This window comes from Ciona robusta, chromosome 8 (genome assembly GCF_009617815.1).
Source record: "Ciona robusta chromosome 8, ASM961781v2".
NCBI classification, from domain to species: Eukaryota; Metazoa; Chordata; class Ascidiacea; order Phlebobranchia; family Cionidae; genus Ciona; species Ciona robusta.
In genome coordinates, this window is record NC_143242.1 from 1,004,292 (window position 1) to 1,032,131 (window position 27,840).

Genomic DNA, 27,840 nt, shown 5'->3' on the forward strand with positions numbered 1-27,840 from the left:
AATCAATTCCTGGACTCCATCTGCAACACTTCTCGTGTCGTGAACTTGGTCTGAAACGAATGTCACATGGACTTCTGACTTCAACTTGCGACACATTGCCACCAGATGACAAAAAAGGGTTCTTTAAGGCAACTTCGTGCCCAACAACACAGAATTTATAACAGTTACATCGTATCTTTACGTGATTAAATATATTTTTAGGTGAAATATTGTTAACAATTCGTTACAACACCTAGGAGCATTATATTCTAAAATAGTTTTTTATTATTTAAGAGTAAAAGATAGTGAAATAAAATTACAACAATCATTTAACATACTTTTAAAGAAAGGCGTTTGGTCAAACAATGCAAGTAAACTATAAAATATATGGCAATGACTCAAAGACTTTGTACCCATTTTAAACGACTAAATCCTACAGTTCTCCCTATGCCATTCAGTAGGCTAACATTTATTAAAACTCCTTGGGCCAGCTGAAACCACAAGCCACTTTACAGTTGTTGTTATCTTCCAGTTTGCGTCAGCATCCATTCAAGACATTGAGACAACCTGATACACCATGATATAAATGATTTACTGATCTGTCTTGCATGATAGTTCAATATTTAAGTTATTATTTATATTCTGGATTATTTTGCATTTGTTTTAATGTGTTGAAAATTTAGGTAACAGCTTACTAAACCTTGGGTTAGAGCAGTGATTATAAAAGGGATATAAAAACAAAACATCAACATTTTTGTAATAATGGAAATGCTAAAATGTAATCTAAAGGTACCATCAAAGTTTCAAACAGCGAAACAGCTTATGCTCGAGTAAAAAATTGCTGGGTGACAACTGACAATGCTTAGGATTTTCAAGAAAAAATGTTCCTCAACTTTGATGGTTTCTAACTTCTCAACTACTTTTTAAATTTTATTTCGGATTTGGTATAATCGATCAATCAATCAATGCTACCTCTTTGTAAATATATAAAAAAACAAAACAAAAAGAACATATATATTATATATATATTTACTTGAAACATTTTTATCGAGTCCCAAATATTTTTTTTTATATATATATATAAACATAATATATATATTATGTTTTTTTTTTTTTTGAATACATAATGTGCTGATTCAGCATTTTTCCTCTCATTGGTAAATTTTTAACACATTTTTATATTAAAATGTTAATTAAATCTCACTGGTACCTACTGTTACAATTTTCTTTAAACAGTCATAGTGTTAAAAATTAGGTTTGAAAAAATGATGAGTCAGCATAATCTAGTGTGTTGTTGGGTTAAATTAAAAAATAAAAACATTAAAACTTATATATTTTCAATGTTTAAAAAATATTCACCAAGAGGAAGCATTGACTCATTATATCAGATTCGAAATAAAATTGGATTTTTATTAGTAGTTTAGAAACTAGAACCTGTCACAATTCTGTGGCTTATTTTTCTTTATGGAAAATCTCATGTTTTGTTACCCGGCCAAACGTTTCCTATTCCAGCTTTTTTATGATCTTTCAGCAGCTGTTTCGTTTTTTTTAAACTTTGGTGGTTTTTATCCATTTCCATTTTGGTTGGTATGCCCCTCTAAGTGTCTTGTCCAAGAACATATGTATGCCACAAGCACTCTTAACCACTGGGCTAGAATAGCTTCGTACAAATCATAATTTGTGACATACCCTTCTCCAGTAAGAGCACAGCATGCTTGTATTTGCCATGTGTGATCCTTCAATGAGGTTAGTTTAAGTTGTTCTGAAATTTCAGCTGCGGACATCCTCCCTTTAATGTCTTGTTTGTTTGCAAGTACCAACAACCTTGATTTTTTGAGATCCTACATACATTAAGACACACAAAAAATCAAAAGTTTTGCATGGATAGAAATGCTCAAATAATAACAAAACAGCTTGTGAAGAAAGTAGGAATTTTTCTGTAGTTCCGAAGCTAAAAGTTGTCAAAGTTGATTAAAACTTTTTTCAACGTAATACCATACATTTTCGCAAAACCTTTTTTTTTACTCTAATGACACGATTTAATGAGATTTTGTCGTTTTTTTTAGAGTTTTTCAGAAAGCTTTTAAAAAAATGAAAATATTAAATTATTTTTTTTTAAAACTTTTATAAACAAAGAAATATTGATTTTCATTAATCATTCTTACCTCATTTTGAAGCATTGTGTAAAGTTCATTCTTCGATATATGTAGTCTTTCTCTGTCTGTACTATCCACAACCAATATGACAAACTACAATAAAACATTTATGTCTGTTATTTATATTCACAATGCTTGTGGTGCAAAACACAAAACTACCAATACCTATGCAGGTAAACAAAACCTAAGATTTAAAAGTTTGTTTTTTAACTGTTTGCTTGACTGTAAGATTAAATAGTTTTTCTAAATATCTTAAAGTTAATAAATTATGATCAGAAAAAAACAGATTCTCTATCAATACAAAATTATTTACTAGGAAAATATCAAGCGCTAACATTCATTGTCAAAGTTAAATTCATCTATAAAAATAAGACTGAACTTTAGTGAACCGCATGTAGGTCTACACAAAAAGCATTCATTTTTCTTTTCACCTACTTTCTAGATATAATATGTAGTGTCATATTTTTCCAGATCATGAAAAATTACCATCTATTTTTTGAACCACCAAACAAATTAATCTAGTAACACTAAGGGGTAATAATGGGTAAAAAGCAAGCACAACAACTTGCATACCATGAATTCTATGGCCGATACAGATCTTGTATATAAGGTATATTATGAAACAAATTGTTTTTGTTTCCATAGGCTTAAACATGTATCGCATACTTTGTGTTGCCTTTATAATCTTTCTTTTTAACCTTATTCTATTCCTAAAAATTCTTAGTAAGCAGAGCAATAACATACATCGCAGTTTGCATAGTATGTGGTCCATGATGATCGTAATGAATCTTGTCCACCTATGTCCCACATTACAAAACGCGTTTTCTTACAAACAATTTCTTCAACATTGCTACCAATAGTAGGAGAGGTGTGGACAACTTCATTCATCAAACTAAACCAAAACAGTGTTTACAAGCAGAATCCATTAAAAGGGCCTACTAACTAAAAATCCAAAATTGTGTTTTGATAAAAATGATCAAAATCTAAAGGTACCAACGAAAATGAAACAGTTTCTAAAAAAAATGAACGTCAAAACTGCAAACCCAACCACTCAAGTAAACAAGTTGGCTGTCCAACATTGCATGTAACTTCCCATAAAAAAGTGTTTTTGAACTTTGACTGTTTCTACAATATATAAATATAAAATATATTATATATATATTATTATGGTTTAATTTGAGTAAGCATAATCTGGTATGTAGTTATATTTACTCCAAAAGTCAAGCATTAAAAACTCAATATATATATATATTATTTTTTTTTATATGTTTAAAAAAGTCTTTCAGTTTGGGGGGAATTGGTGATATGGGGTAATATTGGTATAGTTGCATAAAAGTTAAATATTTTTTTGTTTGAAATCATTTTATGTTTTATATTAGAAAACCAGACGGCACCATGGAAGGGAAACTATGGTAGCGGTTGTGAAGTGCATGGGCAAAGGCAAGTCATGTTATGCTGTGGCAAAAAAAAAACTGGGACTTTTGTTCAACCTTCAAGAAGGCAGAGGTGTTCCACCGTTCGAAGAGGAGGGTTAATCTTAAACGCACACTTGTGGTAATTGCGTTAAAACATTAAAAGTAAATTTTCAAAATAGTGGTGTTGATTTTTAAAAACAAATACTTATGCCTAGTTTACCACAGCCAGGTTAAACTCAGTTATAGGCACTTACACAGTAGTTAAGATTGCTTTTTTCAAGTTATACCTATTTTACAATATGGGGAAAATCAGGGAAAAAACAACTTCTTTAATAAAATAGCTTTTCATTCTTTTATTTGACTAGTTAAATTTCTAGTTTTGGGGCAACAATGAGCATGATAAGAGAATGTTATCCCCCCCCCCTTACTTAAAAAACAAGAAACAGTAAAAGTTCAATGAATTTTTTGTTATGGGAAACCCCGTACATTGTTGAACGCCACATTATTTAGAAATATATATACTATAAATTTTTTATATAGAATGTGTTTAAAAGCTTTTTCGTTTTTTTAAATTTTGTGGTCTTAGATCACATTTGAGCATCTCTATTCATAAACAAATTTTCGTTTTTGTGGTATGCCCCTTTAACCCAAAACTACATTTTTAACCAAAAAGTGCTTGATTATCCTGTCAAATTGTTAAAAATATTGGGCTAGGTAACTGATAAAATACTGAGCAGATCTCTTAAGATGTGAGCAATTAATACACTAAAAACTATAAACCTTGGTCGCCAAATTAAAAAAAACATATAGTTCAATTTTTTTACTGTACAATAAATTGTGCTTCAGCAGGCAATTGAGACAAAATTATAGAAAATTTGAGTTAAACATTTCATTTGCTACAATGGTGTGATTGAATTTGATGTTTCGCATCCATATAAAACAAAATAAAAAATTACTTACAACTGATACAAAATTGTTGTCTTTCCAGCATTATCCAGACCAACAATAATTACCTTATGTTCTGAAAAGTTAATATTAATTATAACTTGATGCAATGTTATAAGTCAGAAACACAATATAATATATATACATAGACGTTAGGGATGTGCCGAACCAAGCCCGAACTCAAAAGCTCATGCTCGAGCGTCTCCTTTTTAAATACTTAGCATTGGACTGAAATCTGGGCCGAGAAAAAATTAAAGCTTCTAAGAGGTAACAAGAATAGTCAGGGAAGCTTTCTTTTTAATTATTTTTCGTTGTTGTTGTTTCTGTCTCTGATTTTAAATAAAGAGCCATAAACTTTTAAGCTTTTTTTCAATGAAATAGAAACATATAAAGAAGCATTACTTTTACGTTGAAATTTATAAAAGTGTACACTTAAAAAAAAATTTGTGCATCCGCGACACAGAGTATTGATGTAAAAATATGCCCGCCCGTCTGCCGCAATGGTTTTTATAAAGTTTAGTTTATTTCTACGTAGCAAAGTAAAGAATGACATGCCAAATATGAGCGACACAACAGCAATTGAATAATACTTGTGGCGTATTGAAAGATCGTCAAACTTGCAAGTGCAGGCTTGCGCAATATCCTACGATCTTTTCTACCACCAGCCCTAGAGACTCTGCAATTGCTGATGCAATTGCAGAGTAGCGCAATTTTAGAGCAATCTGCAATTGCCGACGCATTTGGACAAACCGTCGACAGTTTATTGCAGGCAATGTAGAAAAAAGCACAAAAAAAATTTCGCGGCAATATATTGCAGACGCGAAATTACAAAAATTAAAAACTAAAAGTGAGGTAATATCATAGTCAAGTGGGGTAATAAAAAACAGAAAACATAAACTTTCGATTTTTTTCCAAAGTAATAAACTAAAAAAATATATTTTATTCTGGAGGAACAGTATTCATCACACCTTGATGTCCAATAGAGATTGTAGGATTTCTATGATTACTTAACATTTTATTTAAAATTTTGTGCTGTTTTTTATTTTCCAGGCTTTGGGGTAAAAAAAATTTGCGGAGCAATAAAAATATAGAGCAGGACCGATTATCAGTTAGCCGATATATCGACCGCATTTTAGGTGATTTACCGATTATCGGCAAGAGCATAAAATGGCCGATATTATCGGTGCAAAGTAACCCTATTACATGCGTACGTCCGGATTAATACAGAGCGTTAACTCAATCGTAAACGTAATTCAACTCGTTCGTATTAAACTAGGTCAAAGCGTCTGATCACGCGTCCACCGCATGTCATGTTTATCAGCCGCGTGTAACGTCCAGGTTACTTTAGGTGACTTACGCGTCTCTTTGAGCGAGATACACAAACGGTCACTTACGCGTCTCTTTAAAGGGCCTAAACACACCCCAAATGTACTTCGCTTTAATCGATAGAGTGTGTTTTTCTAATTCCAACGACACCTTACTTGTTTTAATCGGTTCTGTATAACCAAAGATATTCCAGCTCAAACACCGTGAAATTCAAAAAACTGATTTGAAAGTTGCGTGGCGAAAAAAATTGAGAAGTGTACTACCCACGTGACAAACATGTAACAAAATTGTTGAAGCGTGGCCGCTCTCATTCAGTAAGGCGAGAGGCAGTGTTTTCAGCGAAAAACGAGAGAACAAAAAAAAACGCAAAAAAGCACAAAAAAAACGCAGGTTTCGCTTTTACGAATGAATCAGTCACGTGACTAGTACGTTCCTACGTCACAATCACGGAGCTCGTAGTAAAAAAAGGATAGCGCTAGAGATCACTGTTTGAAGACGAATATCTCCGCCTATACTGGACCAATTTTAATAAGCAAAGTATTTTTGGAATCAATAAAACGGTCGCTTTATGAATTTACCATAAAAAATAAAAGTGACGTGGGGTGTGTTTAGGCCCTTTAAGCGTAATACACAAACAAACTGCATTGGCGCGATACATACTATGTTTGTTTGATGGAATACAACGTTTAGTTAAAAAAATATCAATAACTAATTAATTAAAACATGAACATCCACGCAGTTTTACTGCGCATGTTGTGCCAGGTAAAGACGTAGGTTGCTAGCCTGTGTCGTCATAAACTAACTTGTTTGCAATATGAATTTTGGTCAAGTCAGTCTGTTGCTTGTCTCATTTTTACTTTGGGAGTTTACTGTTTGCATTGAGTAAAGTTTTAAAACGGCAATGCAGTCTTCTCGACATAAGAGTAAGGTATGGGAATATTTTAGTGTGGAAAAAGGGGCTGTCAACTGCTTATCGTGTAAACTACATTTAAGTCAGGGATCAACAGACACAAAAAAAGAAAAATACAACGAATCTTTGGTCGCATTTGAGGGAAAATCATCAAAAAGAATATCAAGAGTCCCAAAAACAAATATTAATAGAACATTAAGGTCATCCAACATTGGAAGAATCTTTCAATCAAGTTAGAAGGTGGAGTAACATAGATCCAAGATCAAAAGAATTAGACAGAATCATTTTGGAAATGATGGCTACAGACAACAGGCCCTTTGCCTTAGTGACTGCACCTGGCTTCCAGAGACTAATGGAAAAAGCTGAACCAAGGTATCAGCTGAAAAGCAAAAAATATTATAGAACCGATATGCTTGATCAAGTTTATTGTTTGGTTGAAAAAAAGATACGAGAATTGCTATGTGTGAAAAACACAAGACACTGTCTGTCAATTACAAGTGACTGCTGGTCTGGTTCGACACAAAGTTTAATGAGCCTTACAGTGCACTTCATTGACCGGAATGGAACCGCCGCCAAGCCATTTTTAATGCTAAGGCAATGATGGGTTCACACACTGGTCAGTATGTTAGCGACAATGTTACAGCACTGGCAGATTAATGAAAATAGAGTGTTTTTAGTGCTAAGAGATAGTGGATCAAATATGATTAAGGAAATGAAATTGATAGACATGCCAAGTTTGAGTTGTTTTGCTCATACATTGCAATTGGTCATAGAGGATGGGATAAAAACACAACGAACAGTGATCAACATTTTGGCAAGGTTAAGGAAAATTGCTACACATTCCAATCATTCTGTATTGGCCAAACAAAAACTCCAGGACATACAAGAGCAAATATCAGTACCAAATCCAAATATTACAATCTGTTGCAACAAGATGGAGCTCCTTTCTGGACATGTTGAAAAGAATGGAGAAGCAAAGAAGAGCATTGACTGTTTATGAAAGTGATAATGGAACAATCTCATGTGACATGTCCCTCCAGTGATGAATGGAAATTAATTGAAAATTTAATTGCTACACTGTCTTGAGCCATTCAAAACAATTACTTTGGAAATGAGCAAAAGTAATGCTTGTCTATCCATAATTTTACCAAATATTTGTGCATTAAAACTGCTTTTAAATAGAACAAAACAAAGAGGTAGTGATGGTGTGTATGCTAGACCCAGGGTTTAAAACCAAAGTGATGTCACCACTCTCTTCACAACAAGGGAAAGAATGGATTCTTGAAGAAATAAATGATCAAAACTCGTCTTCACCACAGTCGAGGAAGATTTGCTTGCAAGCCCAAAGCAGGAGTGCTGCAGCTCACAAGCCACAACAGAGTTGCTTGGATGCTGTGTTTGAGAGCTTGCTTGGTTCAAGTTCTATTGAATCTGGTCCAACTCATGAACTTGCACAATATTTAGGTGAACCAGTGCAAAAGAAAGATACAGACCCACATTTATGGTGGAAGAATAATAGTTGTTGTTTTCCTTCTTTGGAAGCTACAGCAAGAAAATACTTGAGTGCACCCCCCACTTCAATTCCAAGTGAACGGCTCTTCAGCGAAATTGGAAACATTTACTCTTCCCTAACTGGAATAAATGCAGAGAACAGGATTGTAAAAGTTGTAAATCCGGACGGTGATCGTTTAATTTTATTGAAAATCCGGACGTATTATGTTTTACGTGCGTCTGTCACCCAAGCTACCAAATCTTGTTATAAAGCGTATTACTACATAGAAACGGTTTTAAAGCTGCGATCTAATGTTTTATGTTCGTCGTGTGTTCGTAATTATCAGGTAACGAAATCGATCGAGTAACAAACATTGCCGTGCTGCAATTTGGTCATTGTGCGCTTAATTGTTACATCTTATTGCAACATAACTATTAACTATGACGTTTCATTACGTAACAATCGGGAGGAATGCGCCCACTTCTAACCAACCACGAGATCGAAACATCATGTATGACAGTATGAGCGTCACATTTTTATGCTCTGCGCCGGTGTAGGAAATAAAGGAAGACGCATGCGGTAGCATACAATTTAACACATAACAAGCGAGGCAATCGTTGTGAATTTATTCTCGTGAAAAATGACGTAATGAAACTCTGGTTCTCGTGCGGTGCCGACAAAGATGTTTTTTGGCTTCTGTCCAAGCTCGGCCGGGAAGATACTTTGTAATAATATATTACAATTTACGTTGGTTCCAATTTACTGAGCGTCGCTCCTCGCTCTTACATTAAAATTCACATAAACGCAATATACCTGCATTCAAAGTTTAAACTATTCTTGGTTGCTGGCTTAAAATATGTCGGGATTTATCAAAGGCATTATGACGTAATCATCGTTACATTTTTAATCCACGATGAACGTGCGTAAAACTTTTCAGTTGTTTCTACCGATTTAGATACGTCGTTTTAATAAATGTAATATCATTTTAAATTCACCACATAAAGGTTCCATGTGACATGATTTGTGACAAAATTTGTATAGTAGGTGTTAGAAAAATGCATTTTTTAATGTTTGCACGAACCGTTTCGTCATTTTAGCTATTCGCCGTGTTCTCGCAATGTAACCGATGCGGTTAAAATAGAGCGCACGTTTATGTCGTCAATAATTACGGAACAAAGAAATCAAAGAGTATATTGTCGGCCGAACGTAAGAAAGTTGATTTTAATATAAATAGGATTTATTTCTACTAAAAAAATCCGGACGTTTTTCGATGATCCGGACGGTGACATTATCACTGAAAAAGGGGTATTTTTACAATCCTGTGGAATGTATGCTACCGCACATGCGTTTTCCTTTCCTACGCCGGCACAGAGCGTAAAAATGTGACGCTCATACATGATGTTTTAATCTCGTGGTTGGTTAGAAGTGGGCACATTCCTCGCGATTGTTATATTATGAAACGTCATAATTGATAGTTATGTTGTAATACAAGTAACGTAACAATTTAATGAAAAAAAATGTTTCAATTCCTAGCGAAAGAATGTAATATTGAATACAACGCGTGTTTTAGCACTTTCTGTCTGGGTGCGTGTTTGCGGACATGGGGTCGTCATGACAACAAAACAGCCCAAATGGTTGCAAGCAAGCATCAAAAAAGGAGACCCTTGGACACGAGCTTTTGAGTTTGGGTTGGCACATCCCTAACTATTTGTGAATTTTCAAAGTTAATTTTAGATATGAATGCCAAAGTATCAAAATAAAACTTTACAGGGGTACCAAAAAGTCTTTTTAAAATTGAAAATTTTAATGGCTACCATCATCAGGAATACTTTTATTATGGCTTGCATAGTAAAATAGTGACGCAGTACTTTTTAGGCTAGGAACCACTGATTTAACTCAAAAATAAACAATTTTGAACATTTATTTCATCTTACCGTATTATTTGGAAGTCTTTGCTCCACAGCTACACAACTAGATTACGTGATCGCTTACCAGATATTTTATCTTTTTTGGCAGCAAATTGGTTATGACGCCGTATTTATTATTATTTACTGCCTGACAAGTTTTGGGGCTACGTGGCAACATAGAGATCTAAACCAGGGGTTCTTCAACTTTTTGAAGCACGCCCCCCTAATGAAGATCTCAACACACTTGCGCCCCCCCTTTTTGTTAAATTATTACAGTGGTGTTCAATTAATTACTGCCATGATCCACCACAGCCAAACCTGACATATTGGACATGTTTTAAACCGCGCCCCCTTGGTTGACTGTAACTGTATTATTGCGTAAAACCCCTTATCGCGATCAACGCAAAAGTGAAATCAAATAACCGTTCGGTTTACGTTTGCGTCGTATAGTTATTTACTAGGGATGTGCTGGAGTTGAAAAAGCTTGGGTTCGCCGAGCGCCGAGCTTCAACGAAAAGCTCGGCACGAGCCCGAGCACCTATGACGTCATCAAGGAGAAAGGCGTACGAGAACGCGTTCCTATTCAGCCGAAAAGCGTCGCTAATCAAAATAATACAGAACACATGGTTTGCGGTTAAAGAAACGTCTTGTTTCGTAATTTCTACTGTTTTCTACTGTAAAATTCATACAAAAAGTATTTAATTAAAAAATATAATTTCTACTGTAAAATTCATACAAAAAGTATTTAATTAAAAAAATATATATAATTGTTACAGCCAGTGGCGCAACTGGCAAGTTTCTACGCATGTTTATCTTGGATATGGTAACGGTTATTTACGTCAGAATAAACCTTTACGATCGTTACACCACAAACGAGATTGTTGAAAACAATCGTGTTTTATTTGCTTCTATACGATCTGCAGTTTGTGTATAATTTTTGTTTCTGATGATTAGTTTAAATGCAGGTAAATCGCGATTATGTGAGTTTTAATTGGTGGAAATATAAGAGCGAGGAGCGACGCTATCAGTAAGTTGGAACCAACATAAATTGTAATATGATATTACAAAGTATCTTCTCGGCCGAGCTTGGACAGAAGCCAAAAAACATCGTTTGATGGCACCGCACGAGAAACAAAGTTTCATTACAACATTTTTCACGAGAATAAATTCACAACGATTGCTTCGTTTGTTACGTGTGGAATGTATGCTACCGCATGCGTCTTCCTTTATTTCATACGCCGGCGCAGAGTGTAAAAATGTGACGCTGATACACGATGGTTTGATCTCGTGGTTGGTTTGGCTGCCCAATTTGTTCCTCCCGATTGTTATATTATGAAACGTCAAAATTAATAGTTACCTTGCGATAGGACACCTGACGTAATAATTGAATGAAAAATTGTTCCAATTCCAAGCGAAGGAATGTTATATTGAATGCAACGCGTGTGTGTGTGCGTCTTAGCATTTTCTGGTTGCGTGCGTGTCTGCGGTTAAGGGGGCTGCCATGTGGTTGCAAAACCGTGGTTGCAGCAATTTATAACATTTCTTTATAAAAAAGTTTAAGAGTTTTTGGCTTTTTATTTAAAATCTGATACGAAAACATTGGGCGCTCGTGTAATTCGACACCGGCTGTAATTCGATACGGGCAAATTGCTGACGTTGCGATTCGTTACTTGCGAGAGAGCAAATTCACAACGAACGAAAAACAACTAAAGAGAAAGCTACGCTGACCAGTCTCGTTATCTCTTAGTAGCTTCACTTTTTTTTCATTTTTAATATTTTTCGCTCTCGCGTGCAACATTATAGCAATAGCATAAGGCTCGGCGCTCGGCCCAGTTTTCAGCCGAGCGCCGAGCGTTAAAAAAGGAGACGCTCGGGCACGAGCTTTTGAGTTCGGGCTCGGCTCGGCACATCCCTATTATTTACCATATTTACCATGTTTTTCTTAGCCAGGTAGACTGTTTGTTACGAAATAGTAGGGATTCCTTGTATCATAATAGCGATTGTTTCGCATGGGAATTAATTACGACATAATAGCAATTCACACGGCGATTATTTGCGTCATAATAGGGATTGACACCTCATCATTTACCATGTGTAAGGGGTTTAAAAACAGACTTAAAGGTTTGCTATTTTAATTTAACTTTTGCGTGCGACGTATTTAAGCCTTTTGAACATCAATGTAATACCGCTTCATTTTATAGTTTTTTTGCGCACCTCTTCCGAGTGTTTCATGCCCCCAGTTTAAGAACCACTGATCTAATCATATAGATAGAAAACTAAAGTCACGTGACAAACTAACTTTACGTCGAAACCAAAGTTAGTATAGACCAAGTTAGGAAACGGATTGTAAAACAACGAATTCTGTTAACCATTGTCTCCGCGTCTATGACGTCATAGTTGCCGCCATTACGGAGCCCACGGCATAGTATTTTATTATTGCTGGGTGCTGTTTTTGCGCACGGTAGTGGTCAGCATGGTAGTGGTCATATAGATCCTTTTTCGTCGAACAGTTGTTCTTGGCTTTGTTGTTGTTGTTGTTGTTGCTGATAGGGCGATTATTTTCCGCACTTATCCTAATTCTCAATTCTAGCATTTTCCTTTAATCTCTTGATTGAAATCAAATCGTAATATATATTTATAATTTTTAGACTGAATTTTCAGATTTAAAACCGCACGATGAGCGATTAATTAACGATTACTTTCCTCATGCACTTTACATAACGGAAACACTGTCTGGAGTTTGGCAGGAAACGACGGCACGTGTTGTATCCACACAACGATTCACGACTGAATCAAACTATTAGCATTTGTGGGGACGCATTAAATGCACTACTCTTATACCGTATTGTCATTAATCGTAATTGAAACATTGTTTTTAATTCAACATCATATGATTAATATTAACTTCTAACATTACTTAATTACTGCGTGATTACGGTTCGTCAAAATTCATGAAAACAAACTTTTTTAAGCGACGACAACGTTAACTAGTGTATTTTTACAATAAACACATGGTACAGGAGTTGTACAAAGTGTATTTACACATATTCTTTACCAATCACTCAATCCTCATACGTCTTAAGTTTCATTAGTTATAATACATGTAGGTAAATACATGCTGCCTACTGCTCCACAGTCACCAATGTCGACTAGAACCAATGGCGGACACTTGGTCAATATTTGGGGGTGCTGACAACGAGAGGTCGGCCGAAATTTATGTTTTACCGATAATCGGTATCGGTAAAAATGCGCGGATAATACACTGATATATAAAATAGTTCGTGCGAAGCGACGTACGTCCTACTTGACCTTTACATTTGTTGTAGTTTAGCCTTCCCGTGCCTCTTGTTTAGCCTTCACGTGGGCTGTAGTTTAGCCTTTACGTGCGTTGTAGTTTAACGTCCACGTGCGTCGTAGTTTAAATTTATGAATGTCGACTCTCATAGTTTACGTTTAGTATTCACGTTGGTCGTCACTCCCAAAGTTATTTAAGAAAAGCAACACATATAACGTTACCTACTGAGAACGTGCAGAACAACCATTTCTTTTCTTTATTATAACTTGCAATATCGTGAATACAGTTATTAATTTGATTTAATACTGATCATTTCATATGTTTTGTTATAGTGACAATTATCGGTTTTAATGGAAAAAAAATTATATCGGTCGGTCTCTACTAAATCCAGACAAAGCGTATGAAAAAGATATTTTTAGCACGAGCGCCGAGGCGAGTGATGATGACGTTTTCAAGGAAAAAGGCGTACGAGAATCGTACCTGATTAATCGAAAAGCAACGCTAATAAAAATCATACAGAACACGTGGTTTACGCTCAAACGCTGCTTGATAAAGAGAAGACGCGTTTCATGAATTCCAGTGTGGCAAGATGCAGAAATCATATAAAAAACTATATTAGTAATAATTGTTAATAACATAAGTTTTTACGGTGGTTAATAAGCAAGCTACATTGCTGTTCACTTATTATTACTATCTTTTCTCCCATGTTTCAAAGGACAGCGTTTTTGGCATTAAGCCAACGATTTTTCGTGCAGTGCTGATTGTTGACCGTATCGCACCAAAGTTCTGCCCCGATCAAAGCACGATTGCCGCTACGCTCATCTCGTGCGATTCGTTACTTTTCAGAGCAAATCGAACGAAAATTAATTAAAGATAAAGTCAAGCTCGCTTGAATAATGTTAGTTGCTTCTCTTTCTTCAATTTTAATATTTTTCAGCCTCGCGTCATCGCGTGTGTTTTTATACCAATCGCATACGGGAATTTCCCGTTTTCTAATGGGAATTGGTTATCCTCGGTAAACACGACCATGAAGCCCTGCTGCACATGACGGATTATTTTTAATTAACATCAGCTTTTCTATTTGAATTACTGATCGTAACTACAATATTTTAAGTGCGCACGTCCTCTAGACAAACCCGGCGGCAGAGATTTTAAGCGCGCGAGTTAGCACTTCTATTGTTTATTTTATTGGGGGTGCTTGCGCACCCGCTCGCACCCCCCAGTGTCCGCCGTTGACTAGAACCCGTTTTGTTGGTTACTTCAGATTTGTTTTTGATCGAGCCCAGTCGACCGTTGTAGTAAAAGGATTAATTAATATAGCAGGGTGGGGGTAGATGGGACACCTTTTCATTTTGTTTTTTCATTTGGTAGTAAACAAAGAACATTTATTGAATTATAAAACCGTATCTTCACGACTTCCACAGACCGTTGTTAAATGTTTAAAACTCGATCAGGCTATTTGGATATTATGTGCTAAAGGTGTCCCATGTTCCCCGATTCTACTATCTTATGCTAATTAGTTTAAAACGTTCTCGTTTATTAGATCTGTGATCTCTTGTATTAGCATAAATCTGGCATTTATGCGGTAGACAATGGCAATTGTGACGTAACATTACTAGCTGTTAGGGATGTGCTGAAGTTGTAAAAGCTCGGTTTCGCCGAGCTTCAACGAAAAGCTCGGCATAAGCCTGAGCACCTATGACATCATTAAGGAGAAAGCCGTACGAAAATGCATTCCTATTCCGCAGAAAAGCGTTGCTAATCAAAATAATACAAGGCACGTGGTTTGAAGTTAAAAGACACTGGCGTAAAGTTACGGGGTTGCAGGGTTGCCTGGCAACCCTTTGGTTTTTCTGGACCAATAATGAGTAAGGAATTACTTTCGACTTCGACCAAACGAAGACGTCATTATTACTGTGTTATTTTTACAGGAGTGCGTTCAACTGGTAAGCACATATTTAATGGGTTGCAAATCAAAAACTGTTTTTTTATCGGCGCATAGACCTTTTTTTCTGTTTTATTGCAACCCTAACGTTTAGTAAAATTTTACGCCTATGTTAAAAGACGCCTCGTTTCGTAATTCCCAGTAATGCAAATTGTAAAATTCATATAAAAAATATTTAATTAAAACTATTTATAACTGCCAGTGTGGCAACCAGCGCGTTCAAAAAGGGTATGTCATGCAGATATTTACGTCCAGTCAACGTTACCTCTGACGCGATACAAACGCCTAAGGTAGGCGTGCCCAACCTTTTTTGTCCCAAGATCTACTTTTCAACTAACCAACTGCACGCGGTCTACCAGCTAGCGTCAACGTATGCCGAAATATCTCTTGTATGCGTTTATCCCCTGTATAAGCAACTGCAGCGGTTCAATGAACCATGCTCATGGTTTTAACTTATCAGCAACAAAACTACTTTAATTACTACACAAATTTCAATGACTTCGTTACCAAAAGTAACAATCAAAAAACGTCACACATACAATTGTTGCGTCACACCTCACACGTCATCTTTAGCGGAGCTTAGTTGTGTTTTTGCAGGAAAATCCCTCTCATAGCCCCATGTACCGTTCTAAAGTGCTGCTCCTGATTTGCTTCTTTTGCCCTACGGTACCGTTGCGTTGCATATAGGGATGCACATTACAGAATTTCGAATCCGTGAGATTCGAATCCTTTTGTATTCGAATCTAATTACGGGATTCGGTATTCTGTTTAATGACATCATTACACGTCATCTCATATACTATATTAACAATTTTTGAAAGTTATTAATTTTGAAAAAAAATATTTTTGTGTTTGTGGGACTTTCGAGAGTAAACGTTTCGTAACGTCTTTTCATAGCCTGCTATACGTTTCATGACGCAAAAACTACTCAATAGTACAATTTTTGATCATTTTACAACTCAAGATCCAACAAGGCTGTTATGAAAGGGTCAATAAACTGACTTTTGTGGGTAAAATTTTTTTTTCCTATAAATATAAAAAGATTCGAAATTCTAGATTCGGAATTCTAGATTCGAATTAAAGTATTCTAGGATATCCTAGAAGACCTAATTATTCTGTAATGTGCATCCCTAGTTGCATATTAAACAAACAGGCTTTGAATACAAATAAACAGGAAAAAACAACCGTCCTCCTATTTAGCGATAAAATGATAGGTCTCGGCTCGTTATCTCTCTGCCATGCTACTAACGTTTGTTGCGATCGCTTGTCAAAAGTCGGAAGGGATCAAAATTTTTGGGAATATAGTCAAAAATACTTAGTTTGAAGCACAGAGATTTACTAGTGTACAAATCATGCAGACCAGGTTAAGGAAATTATTGTAAAATAATCACCATTGTTCCGATTGTTACGTCATAGTAGTCGTTAGGGATGTGCTGAAGTTGAAAAAGCTCGGGTTCGCCGAGCGCCGAGCTTCAACGAAAAGCTCGGCACGAGCCCGAGCCCGAGCACCTATGACGTCATCAAGGAGAAAGGCGTACGAGAATGCGTTCCTATTCAGCCGAAAAGCGCCGCTAATCAAAATAATACAGAACACGTGGTTTGCGGTTAAAGACGCGTCTCGCTTTTCATAATTCCTACTGTTGCAAAATGTAAAATTCATACAAAAAATATTTAATTAAAAAATTATTTATAACTGTTACAGCCAGTGGCACAACTAGCAAGTTTCTACGCATGTTCATCTTGGATAATGTAACGATTATTTACGTCAGAATAAACCTTTACGATCGTTACATCACAAACAAGATTGTTGGAAAACAATCGTGTTTTATTCGCTTCCATACGATCTGTAGTTGGTGTATAATTTTTGTTTCTGATGATTAGTTTGATGCAGGTAAATCGCGATTATGTGAATTTTAATTGGTGCAAATATAAGAGCGAGGAGCGACGCTATCAGTAAATTGGAACCAACATAAATTGTAATATGATATTACAAAGTATCGTCCCGGTCGAGCTTGGACAGAAGCCAAAAAACATCGTTTGATGGCACCGCACGAGAACCAGAGTTTCATTACGTCATTTTTCACGAGAATAAATTCACAACGATTGCTTCGTTTGTTACGTGTGGAATGTATGCTACCGCATGCGTCTTCCTTTATTTCATACGCCGGCGCAGAGTGTAAAAATGTGACGCTGATACACGATGTTTTGATCTCGTGGTTGATTGGGCTGCCAACTTGGGCAGTGGGCACATTCCTCCCGATTGTTATATTATGAAACGTCATAATTAATAGTTACGTTGCGATAGGACACGTGACGTAACAATTGAATGAAAAATTGTTGTGTGGAATGTATGCTACCGCATGCGTCTTCCTTTATTTCATACGCCGGCGCAGAGTGTAAAAATGTGACGCTGATACACGATGTTTTGATCTCGTGGTTGATTGGGCTGCCAACTTGGGCAGTGGGCACATTCCTCCCGATTGTTATATTATGAAACGTCATAATTAATAGTTACGTTGCGATAGGACACGTGACGTAACAATTGAATGAAAAATTGTTCTAATTCCAAGCGAAGGAATGTTATATTGAATGCAACGCGTGTGTGTGCGTCTTAGCACTTTCTGGCTGCGTGCGTGTCTGCGGTAAAGGTGGCTTAGGGGTTGCAAAACCCTGTGGTTGCAAAACCGTGGTTGCAGCAATTTATATTATTTCATTATAAAAAAGTTTAAGAGTTTTTGGCTTTTTATTTAAAATGTGATACGAAAACATTGGGCGCTCGTGTAATTCGACACCTGCTGTAATTCGATACGGGCAAATTCGCTGACGTTGCGATTCGTTACTTGCGAGAGAGCAAATTCACAACGAACGAAAAATAATTAAAGAGAAAGCTACGCTGACCAGTCTCGTTATCTCTTAGTAGCTTCACTTTTTTCATTTTTAATATTTTACGCTCTCGCGTGCAACATTATAGCATAAGGCTCGGCGCTCGGCCAAGTTTTCAGCCGAGCGCCGAGCGTCAAAAAAGGAGACGCTCGGGCACGAGCTTTTGAGTTCGGGCTCGGCTCGGCACATCCCTAGTAGTCGTCATCTTGGATTTTTTGCTTGCTGCCGCACAGGTACGCCCTCTTAACACGGTCCGTGTTTTTTGTACAAAGTATTAATAAAATTAATGATTTGGCAATTATAACGCCACAGCAGATTTTTTGATTTTTTTTTATTACACCTGTCGTGGTCGACCTGAGATAAGTCCGCGGACTACCGGTAGACTGCGGTCGACGGGTTGGGCACGCCTGGCCTAAGATATTTGTCTTGCACACTAATATATATCTATTCTATCTTATACGGTTAATTAAGACTAATATTACATTGTTTATACTAAATTAGAAACGTTTTTTTAATAAATGAAACATTGGTGTAAGTTTTACGCATGTCCATCGTGGATAATGTAACGATTATTTACGTCAGAATAACTTTGAAAAACTATTACGATTGTTACATTACAAACGAGAAGGCACATCCCTACTAGCTGTCATAATACACTTACGGTATTTAATTGCGCAATAATAGGGATTGTGACTAATGCAATACGTAACAATTCAAACCAATATTTCAACTCGTGTTTGTTCGAAGACTGTAGATCAGTGTATTACCAAATATAAAATACCAACAGTCTTAAAGCACTATTAAATTTCTGGTAAGACAACTCATCACAGGTAGTGCGAGGTTTTGTGTAGTTGGTAATTGCCGATAAGTTTTATTAAACCAAAGAAAGCAATTCTAGTAGAGCATTTCTTACTTAAACTAGCTTCTGGTAATAAACTAGTGATATTAATAATATCAATGTTGCCCAACACATAAAGGCTTATAAGCAAAACTTTATTTTAATCGCCAAATGTTTAGCCCTGTGACAGTTAGTGCTGCGATTCGTTGCCAGGTGTCGCTGAGCGCAACTTTCAACGTCCAAATTGTCGCGAGAAAATTAATCATTCTGACGTCATAATACGTCACATCAGTGGCCGTATTTTCGTTACATATTTTCGTTAACGTATAGCTCTAAACGAATATCGGCGCGCGCCAAAGCAGGGGCGCAACCAGGGGGGCTGTTTTGCTGTCATGACAGCCCCCTTTTCCGCAGACACGCACGCAGCCAGAAAGTGCTAAGAGGCACACATACGAGTTGCACTTAATATTACATTCCTTCGCTTAAAATTCGAACAATTTTTCGTTCAATTGTTACGTCACTTGTCCTATTGTAACGTAACTATTAATTATGACGTTTCATAATATAACAATCTGGAGGAATGTGCTAACTGCCCAACCAACCACGAGATCGAAACATCGTGTATCAGCATCACATTTTTATGCTCTGGCCGGGGTAGGAATTAAAGGAAGACGCATGTGGTAGCATACATTCAACACTTAACAAACGAAGCAATCGTTGTGAATTTATTCTCGTGAAAAGTGACGTAATAAAACTCTGGTTCTCGTGCGGTGCCAACGAACACGTTTTTTGGCTTCTGTCCAAGCTCGGCCGTGGCGATACTTTGTAATATCATATTACAATTTGCGTTGGTTCCAATTTACTGATAGCGAACAGCCCCCCTGGTTGCGCCCCTGATTATAAATAAAACATATCATCAATTTATGGGTTTTATAGAAATGGATCAAAGTTTTTGTTTATATTTCATGCAATATCGGGTTGTTTAGACGTCATAATTCCAAGTGTATTCCAGAACGTGCAAAACATGCTTTCCTTTCCCTATATTTCCCCAATTACTATTTTTTCTCTAACTTTGTGTCCTACTCCTCCAAGTCTCTCTTTTAAAAATGAGAGAATGTTTTGTTCGCAGAGAGCACTTTACCTCTCGCCTGTTTCTTTTTACAAAACGAGAGAATGCTTTGTGAACACGATTTGCATGCGTTATAGAAGAGAACCACGCCGATAGAAGAGAACCACGCCGAGGGCTTTTACCCATTAAATAGCGGGGTTAAGGTTTTCTCTAGCATAAAACAGTGCGAAAAACAAGGTTATAACAAACTGTAACATACGTAATTTATCACTATTGCGACATAACATACCCCGATTGTGACATATTAAATCGTTAACCTTACACAAGTCGGGTGAATTATGGTGGCGAAGCATGTTTTAGGGCATTTTCAAAGTTAGCTTTCTGTACAAACGCCCAAGGTTTTTGCAAAAAAATGCAGGTATCAGTAAGGCCTATAGAACATTTTAAAACCAAAATTTCGGTGGCCATCAGCTAAAGGATATAGATGTATAATACATGTGTAACACAGTGTAAGTCTCACTTTTGCAATTGTATTGATCACCAACAGCATAAACCATAATATCTTAAGCTCCCCAAGATTATTATGAAATATTTTGAAAATTGTTCACCACTTACCAGAATTGCTGAATAACTGCAACAACTTCGTGAAAAGAACTCCCATTATTCCTTCCAGAAACAGGAATGCCTACTATAACGAAATGCTCCGCATACTTCGATACGTTTAATCGTACTTAAAGTATTGGATTAAATTGAAATTATTGCAACTTCTACGTTCTTCAGATCCTGGTGAAATAATTAAACTTACCATTAATTTCAGAAAATACACGCAAACTTTTCCACCAGAGGGCGCTGAGTCTATATATTGTTTTCGTGGGGAGTTGAAAGATTTCAACAATGAAAGATTTCAGTCAAAATAGATGCCAATATTTCCAAAATCAAAATAGATGATTTTTGGGTAATACCACGAATTAGTACTATCATTCCTTTATTAATTGACACCAATTTAAAAAAATATAATAAAACACACGAGGAGTTATTTAACTATCCGCACAACAAGTGAAATTTTACAAATTCGAAAACACACAGGATAAGATGGGACAGTTTGAAATTATTGTTAATTTTGATTATTAAGTGTATTTATAAATAGGAATATACGTAAATAACACGAAATAATGCTGTGCGCTTGAAAATTAAGTCTAAACATTCTTTTTCTTGCTCTACTGCTATAGTTTTTGGTTAATGCTTTAACGCTCAGGCTGGAAGCTTTCCGAAAATCCCCTTAGTATGACGTAGTTAGATATTTCTATGAGGTCGTCGAGCGTGTCGATGTTATTGCGCAATTTTATTTAACTGTTTCGTGTTATTTAAAAGTTTGAGGTAGGCCTGGAGCATATTTGTTGTTTAGTGTTATTTTAAAGTTGGAAGTAGGCCTGGAGCATATTTGTTGTTTAGTGTTATTTAAAAGTTTGAGGTAGGCCTGAAGCATATTTGTTGTTTCGTGTTATTAAATTGTTTAGTGTTATTTTAAAGTTGGAGGTAGGCCTGGAGCATATTTGTTGTTTCGTGTTATTTTAAAGTTGGAAGTAGGCCTGGAGCATATTTGTTGTTTCGTGTTATTAAATTGTTTAGTGTTATTTTAAAGTTGGGGGTAGGCCTGGAGCATATTTGTTGTTTAGTGTTATTTTAAAGTTGGAGGTAGGCCTGGAGCATATTTGTTGTTTCGTGTTATTTTAAAGTTGGAAGTAGGCCTGGAGCATATTTGTTGTTTAGTGTTATTAAATTGTTTAGTGTTATTTTAAAGTTGGAAGTAGGCCTGGAGCATATTTGTTGTTTAGTGTTATTTTAAAGTTGGAAGTAGGCCTGGAGCATATTTGTTGTTTCGTGTTTTTAAATTGTTTAGTGTTATTTCAAAGTTGGAAGTAGGCCTGGAGCATATTTGTTGTTTCGTGTCGTTTAATTGTTTAGTGTTATTTTAAAGTTTGAGGTAGGCCTGGAGCATATATTTGTTGTTTCGTGTTATTAAATTGTTTAGTGTTATTTTGAAGTTGGAAGTAGGCCTGGAGCATATTTGTTGTTTAGTGTTATTTTAAAGTTGGAGGTAAGCCTGGAGCATATTTGTTGTTTAGTGTTATTTTAAAGTTGGAGGTAGGCCTGGAGCATATTTGTTGTTTCGTGTTATTTTAAAGTTGGAGGTAGGCCTGGAGCATATTTGTTGTTTCGTGTTATTAAATTGTTTAGTGTTATTTTAAAGTTGGAGGTAGGCCTGGAGCATATTTGTTTTTTCGTGTTATTTATTTGTTTAGTGTTATTTTAAAGTTTAAGGTAGGCCTTGAGCATATTTGTTGTTTATATAAGAGTTTAATGTTTTGTATGCAATATTTCCAATCTAGAACACAAGTTATGTTTTGAATGCAATATTATAGACGGGTCTTCGTTTGTAAGATAACCGCACACTCATGTGGGCTTGACGAAAGGCGCATGCGACATAGCAACTGTGACGTCACTGGCGGGGCAATCGGATTTGACCGTTTCTCATTACACGGACTCGCCGAACCCGCGTAATTTTAATTTGTCTCATCCCTAAGTATTTCTGAATACGTTTACGTTTGTATGAGCGTTTAAAAAGCACATATTTAAACGGTTGCAAACCGAAAACAAAGGGTTGCAAAGACTTCCTTTTTTTCTGGTTTTTGCAACCCTAACGTTTAGTAAAACTTTACGCCTATGGCAATAGGCATGAGCAATATACAATCTGTTAAGATGATTGCTTCTAAATTTTGAATCAGGTAATGTCCTATATATTATGATGTTATTGATAAATGTTTTGTGTGCTGACCGAATGCCTCAATTAGGTTGTTACGTTACAGGTATGGCCGTATGTGTGCTTTCCATACCTGTACATAACTACCGATATCGATGTGTTCAATTCAACTTATTTATTTTGATGTATTAATGCCAATGCATACATACAGAGACTGCTGCTGCTGCCAGGGATCATGTAGGTTAACGAAGGGTTACTAGTTATTGTACTACCCATTTTATGTGTTCAATTGGTTGTGTTGTGTGCTATAATGGGGTTTAACTCAATAAGTTTTTTTTTACTTTATAGTAAAGTGGCTTAATAAAACACAATGGGGTACTTGGGGTAAGAAAGGACAAACCTCCTAGCCCGCTAAAAAAAGACAATTTATTTCAAACAACTTTTCTGGGTAAAAACAATATTTATGTGGCATATTTTTTATACTAACTTTAATTCTAAATGATAATTCTTTTTCGGTAAAACACAAATTACTAAATTAAACAAAAAATTGAAAACTTTTTATAGGGCTTGTTAAACTTTTTTTTGTGAGAAGGGCTTTCGTGATAAACTTATTATTAATGCAGTTATTTGCTACATATTTAAGTAACTTGCTGCTTGTATGTTTAAATTTTTAGGGAATATTTGATATACACCTCTTTTTCTTGTTTTTTTTACCCCGATATTGCCTTATAAAACAGGGGTGAAAAAAGCAACTGTTTTTTTCTGTTTTTATTTTTTCTACTACAACCAATATTAAATTTGTGATAAAACTGATTTTAAAGGTATAGTATTTCAAATAAATTATTGATTTAATTATTTCTAAAGGTAATCAAGTATTAAAAACAGTTATTTACAGTTTTGCCTACATTTTCTGATGATGTAATTTATGTTTTAGGTTAAGACTGTTTAGTTGCAGGTCATTTTTAAATTATGTTGCTGAATTTAGTTTAGACTGTACTTTAGATTTAAAACATTTAGTTAATTTAAGTGTAGTACTTCAGTTACTTGTTGAGCTTTATATAGGTTATACAACTTAAAATATTTTTGTTTATATTTATTACATAGAAAAAAAATCGAAAGTTTATGCTTTCCGTTTTTTATTATCCCACTTGACTATATTCCAATTTAGATTTATAATAGGATTACAGACTTACAGTTATAGTGTACAGTTGTAAAGTAATGTATTCTGCCAGTATCAATCTGAAAACTACATTGCTCACAAACAAAATCTGTGGTTCTTTAGGCTTCCTAAGACAATAAAGGCTATAGTAAAGTGGGGTAATAAAAAACAATGGGCTACTTGGGGTAAGAAAGGACAACCCTCCTAGCCCGCTAAAAAATTATTTTATCGCAAACAGCTTTTGTGGGTAAAAAGGAAATTTATTGGGCTTATTTTTTATTCTAACTGTTCTTCTAGGTGGTAATTATTTTTTCGGTAAAGCACAAATTATTAAATCAAACAAAAAATTTACAAAAAAAACTTTTAATGGGGTTTGCTAAACTTTTTTTGTGAGAAGGCCTTTCGTGATATATTTATTATGAATGCAGGTATTTGTAATAAAAAACAACTGTGTTTTTTTCTGTTTTTGTTTTTTCTGGGTAACACTAAAAGAGGGAAAAGGGAAAAGAGGGAAAAGGGAAAGGAGGGAAATGGACACTACAAGGGGAAATAGGGAAAAGAGGGGAAAAGGGTAAACCTGCATTTCTAAAAAAGGGGAAAAGGAAAAGAGGGAAAACAGGGAAATGCTGCTTAGTAAAAAACGATATTTTTTAAATTTGATTTTATTTACTTAACTTTAAAATTAGAAAAAGGGAACAGCAGAAAATTAATACTAACAAGGGAAAAGATGAAAAATAAAGAAAAGAGGGAAACAGGGAAAAGGAGGGGCGAAAGGAAAACAGAAAAAAAGGGGAAAACTGTCTTCCCTCTTTTTCCTGTTTTCCCTCTTTACGACTGTTCCCATCTTTTCCCACTTTTCCCTCTTTTCAACTGTTTCCCTGTTTTCCTTTTCCCTTTTTCCCTCTTTTTCTTTTCCACCATTTTCCCTGTTTTCCCTCTTTTCTTTACTTTTTATCTTTTCCCTTGGGTTAGTATTGATTTTCTCCTGTTCCCTTTTTCTAATTATCAAAGTTAAGTAAATAAAATATAAAAAAATCTAATTTTTTTTACTAAGCAGCATTTCCCTGTTTTCCCTCTTTTCCTGTTTCTCTCCTTTAGGAATGCAAGTTTTCCCTTTTCCCCTCTTTTCCCTATTTCCCCTTGTAGTGTCGATTTCCCCCTTTTCCCTCTTTTCCCTTTTCCCTCTTTTCCCTTTTCCCTCTTTTAGTGTTACCCGTTTTTTCTACCCCAACCAATACTAACTTTGTGATAAAATTAATTTTAAAATGTAAATTAAATTATTTTAATTAATGATTTAATTGATTTTAAAGGTAATTAAGTATCAAAATCAGACATTTTACAGCTTTGCCCACATTTTCTGATAATGTAATTTATGTTTTAAGTTAAGGCTGTTTAATTAGCTCATTTTCATGATTATTGCTGAATTTACTTTAGATAAAGTTAAGATGTCATTTAGATTTTCAAAAGTCTTTATAATTTAGTTAAAACCATAAATTTATAATTTAGTTAAATCAAGTATAATGCTCTGGTTACTTCATGTGCACTACGTAGGTTATTAAATTTATGGGCTTTTTTTTAGTCTAATAAATGTTATTTGCGGGTAAGCTTATGTTTAAAAGGAAGTAGTGAAGTAAAACTATAAAAGAAAAAAAAAGGAAAGTTGAGGTTTCTGAGAAAATAGAGACTACATAGTGCATAGGTTGTATGACTAATATATTTGTATTATTACCCTGTACTTCCAATATTTTTTTCTCAGGGTAGGCCTGCATACCCTGCACCATATAAATCGACGCCAGTGGCTTAATGTATGCGTAAATCAAACCAAAAGTTTTAATTCACCACTTCCATTGGCCTGCGGTAGCAACAATAATCTATGTTTTGAAATTTGAATCTTATCTACAATAATCTACTTGCCTGGCTATCGGGCACACTTTGGTTGCAATGCAGGCGCCTAAACCACTAAGCCACGACGCCAGCAGTATACTAGATACTACTTTACTGATATTGTGAAATATGTATTAGCATAAATACAACAAAATAAATAAGTTGAATTGAACACATCGATATCGGTAGCTATGTACAGGTATGGAAAGCACACATACGGCCATACCTGTAACGTAACAACCTAATTGAGGCATTCGGTCAGCACACATAACATTTATCAATAACATCATAATATATAGGACATTACCTGATTCAAAATTTAGAAGCAATCATCTTAACAGATTGTATATTGCTCATGCCTATTGCCATAGGCGTAAAGTTTTACTAAACGTTAGGGTTGCAAAAACCAGAAAAAAAGGAAGTCTTTGCAACCCTTTGTTTTCGGTTTGCAACCGTTTAAATATGTGCTTTTTAAACGCTCATACAAACGTAAACGTATTCAGAAATACTTAGGGATGAGACAAATTAAAATTACGCGGGTTCGGCGAGTCCGTGTAATGAGAAACGGTCAAATCGGATTGCCGCGCCAGTGACGTCACAGTTGCTATGTCGCATGCGCCTTTCGTCAAGCCCACACGAGTGTGCGGTTATCTTACAAACGAAAATCCGTCCATCGGAAATAGTAGGTTTCTAGAACGAAATATCGCGGAAATAAACTGCCTAAATCGTTTCCAACACTGCTTTATATTTATATACAATGTTTTCCCCAGCCAAGCAGCATATTTATTACGAATTAGTAGGGATTTACATGTGGATTCATTGCATCATAATAGCGGTTGTTTGAACCTGGCAATTGATTACGACATAATAGCAATTCACACGTTGATTATTGACTTCATAATAGCAATTCACACGTTGATTATTGACTTCATAATAGCGATTCACACGTGAATTATTTAGCAAACAGGAGTTTAAATACCAGTTGAACGCATTTGTGTCGTGAATGACGCATCGGTATTAACATATTTTAACGAACGTAAACGAAGTTTGTTCGCAGTAATAATAGCGTCTTCGTTTGGTCGAACGTAATTCCTTACGCATTATTAGTATGGAGAAAATCAAAGGGTTGCCAGGCAATCCTGCAACCCCGTAACTTTACGCCAGTGCCTATTGCATGAAACCACTTCCGAGCTGTGGTATTGCATTTGCCATTTACATTTACCATCTGATTTTACTCAATATATTGCATTCAAAACATAACTTGTGTTCTAGATTGGAAATATTGCATACAAAACATTAAACTCTTATATAAACAAGAAATATGCTCAAGGCCTACCTTAAACTTTAAAATAACACTAAACAAATAAATAACACAAAAAAAACAAATATGCTCCAGGCCTACCTCCAACTTTAAAATAACACTAAACAACAAATATGCTCCAGGCCTACCTCCAACTTTAAAATAACACTAAACAATTTAATAACACGAAACAACAAATATGCTCCAGGCCTACTTCCAACTTTAAAATAACACTAAACAACAAATATGCTCCAGGCCTACCTCCAACTTTAAAATAACACTAAACAACAAATATGCTCCAGGCCTACCTCCAACTTTAAAATAACACTAAACAACAAATATGCTCCAGGCCTACTTCCAACTTTAAAATAACACTAAACAATTTAATAACACTAAACAACAAATATGCTCCAGGCCTACTTCCAACTTTAAAATAACACTAAACAACAGATATGCTCTAGGCCTACCTCCAACTTTAAAATAACACTAAACAACAAATATGCTCCAGGCCTACCTCCAACTTTAAAATAACACTAAACAACAAATATGCTGCAGGCCTACCTCCAACTTTAAAAT

General features: G+C 35.5%; 2 protein-coding genes across 2 annotated transcripts; one reads left to right on the forward strand and one right to left on the reverse strand.

Annotated features, from left to right (window-relative positions):
• Positions 1-176: 176 nt before the first annotated feature.
• On the reverse strand, positions 177-20,989 carry LOC149732041 (ADP-ribosylation factor-like protein 5A). The gene is made up of 6 exons (XM_089882186.1): positions 20,776-20,989; positions 4,511-4,571; positions 2,880-3,027; positions 2,145-2,228; positions 1,669-1,820; positions 177-546 (listed from the first exon to the last, which is right to left on the reverse strand). The coding sequence occupies exons 1-6, from the start codon at positions 20,819-20,821 to the stop codon at positions 501-503; spliced, it is 537 nt and encodes a 178-aa protein (XP_089738312.1). The 5' UTR covers positions 20,822-20,989; the 3' UTR covers positions 177-500.
• On the forward strand, positions 5,168-9,541 carry LOC149732042 (zinc finger BED domain-containing protein 4-like). The gene is made up of 2 exons (XM_089882183.1): positions 5,168-5,891; positions 6,434-9,541. Exon 2 carries the CDS (start codon positions 7,934-7,936, stop codon positions 8,588-8,590), a length of 657 nt encoding a protein of 218 aa, XP_089738309.1. The 5' UTR covers positions 5,168-5,891; positions 6,434-7,933; the 3' UTR covers positions 8,591-9,541.
• Positions 20,990-27,840: the final 6,851 nt, after the last annotated feature.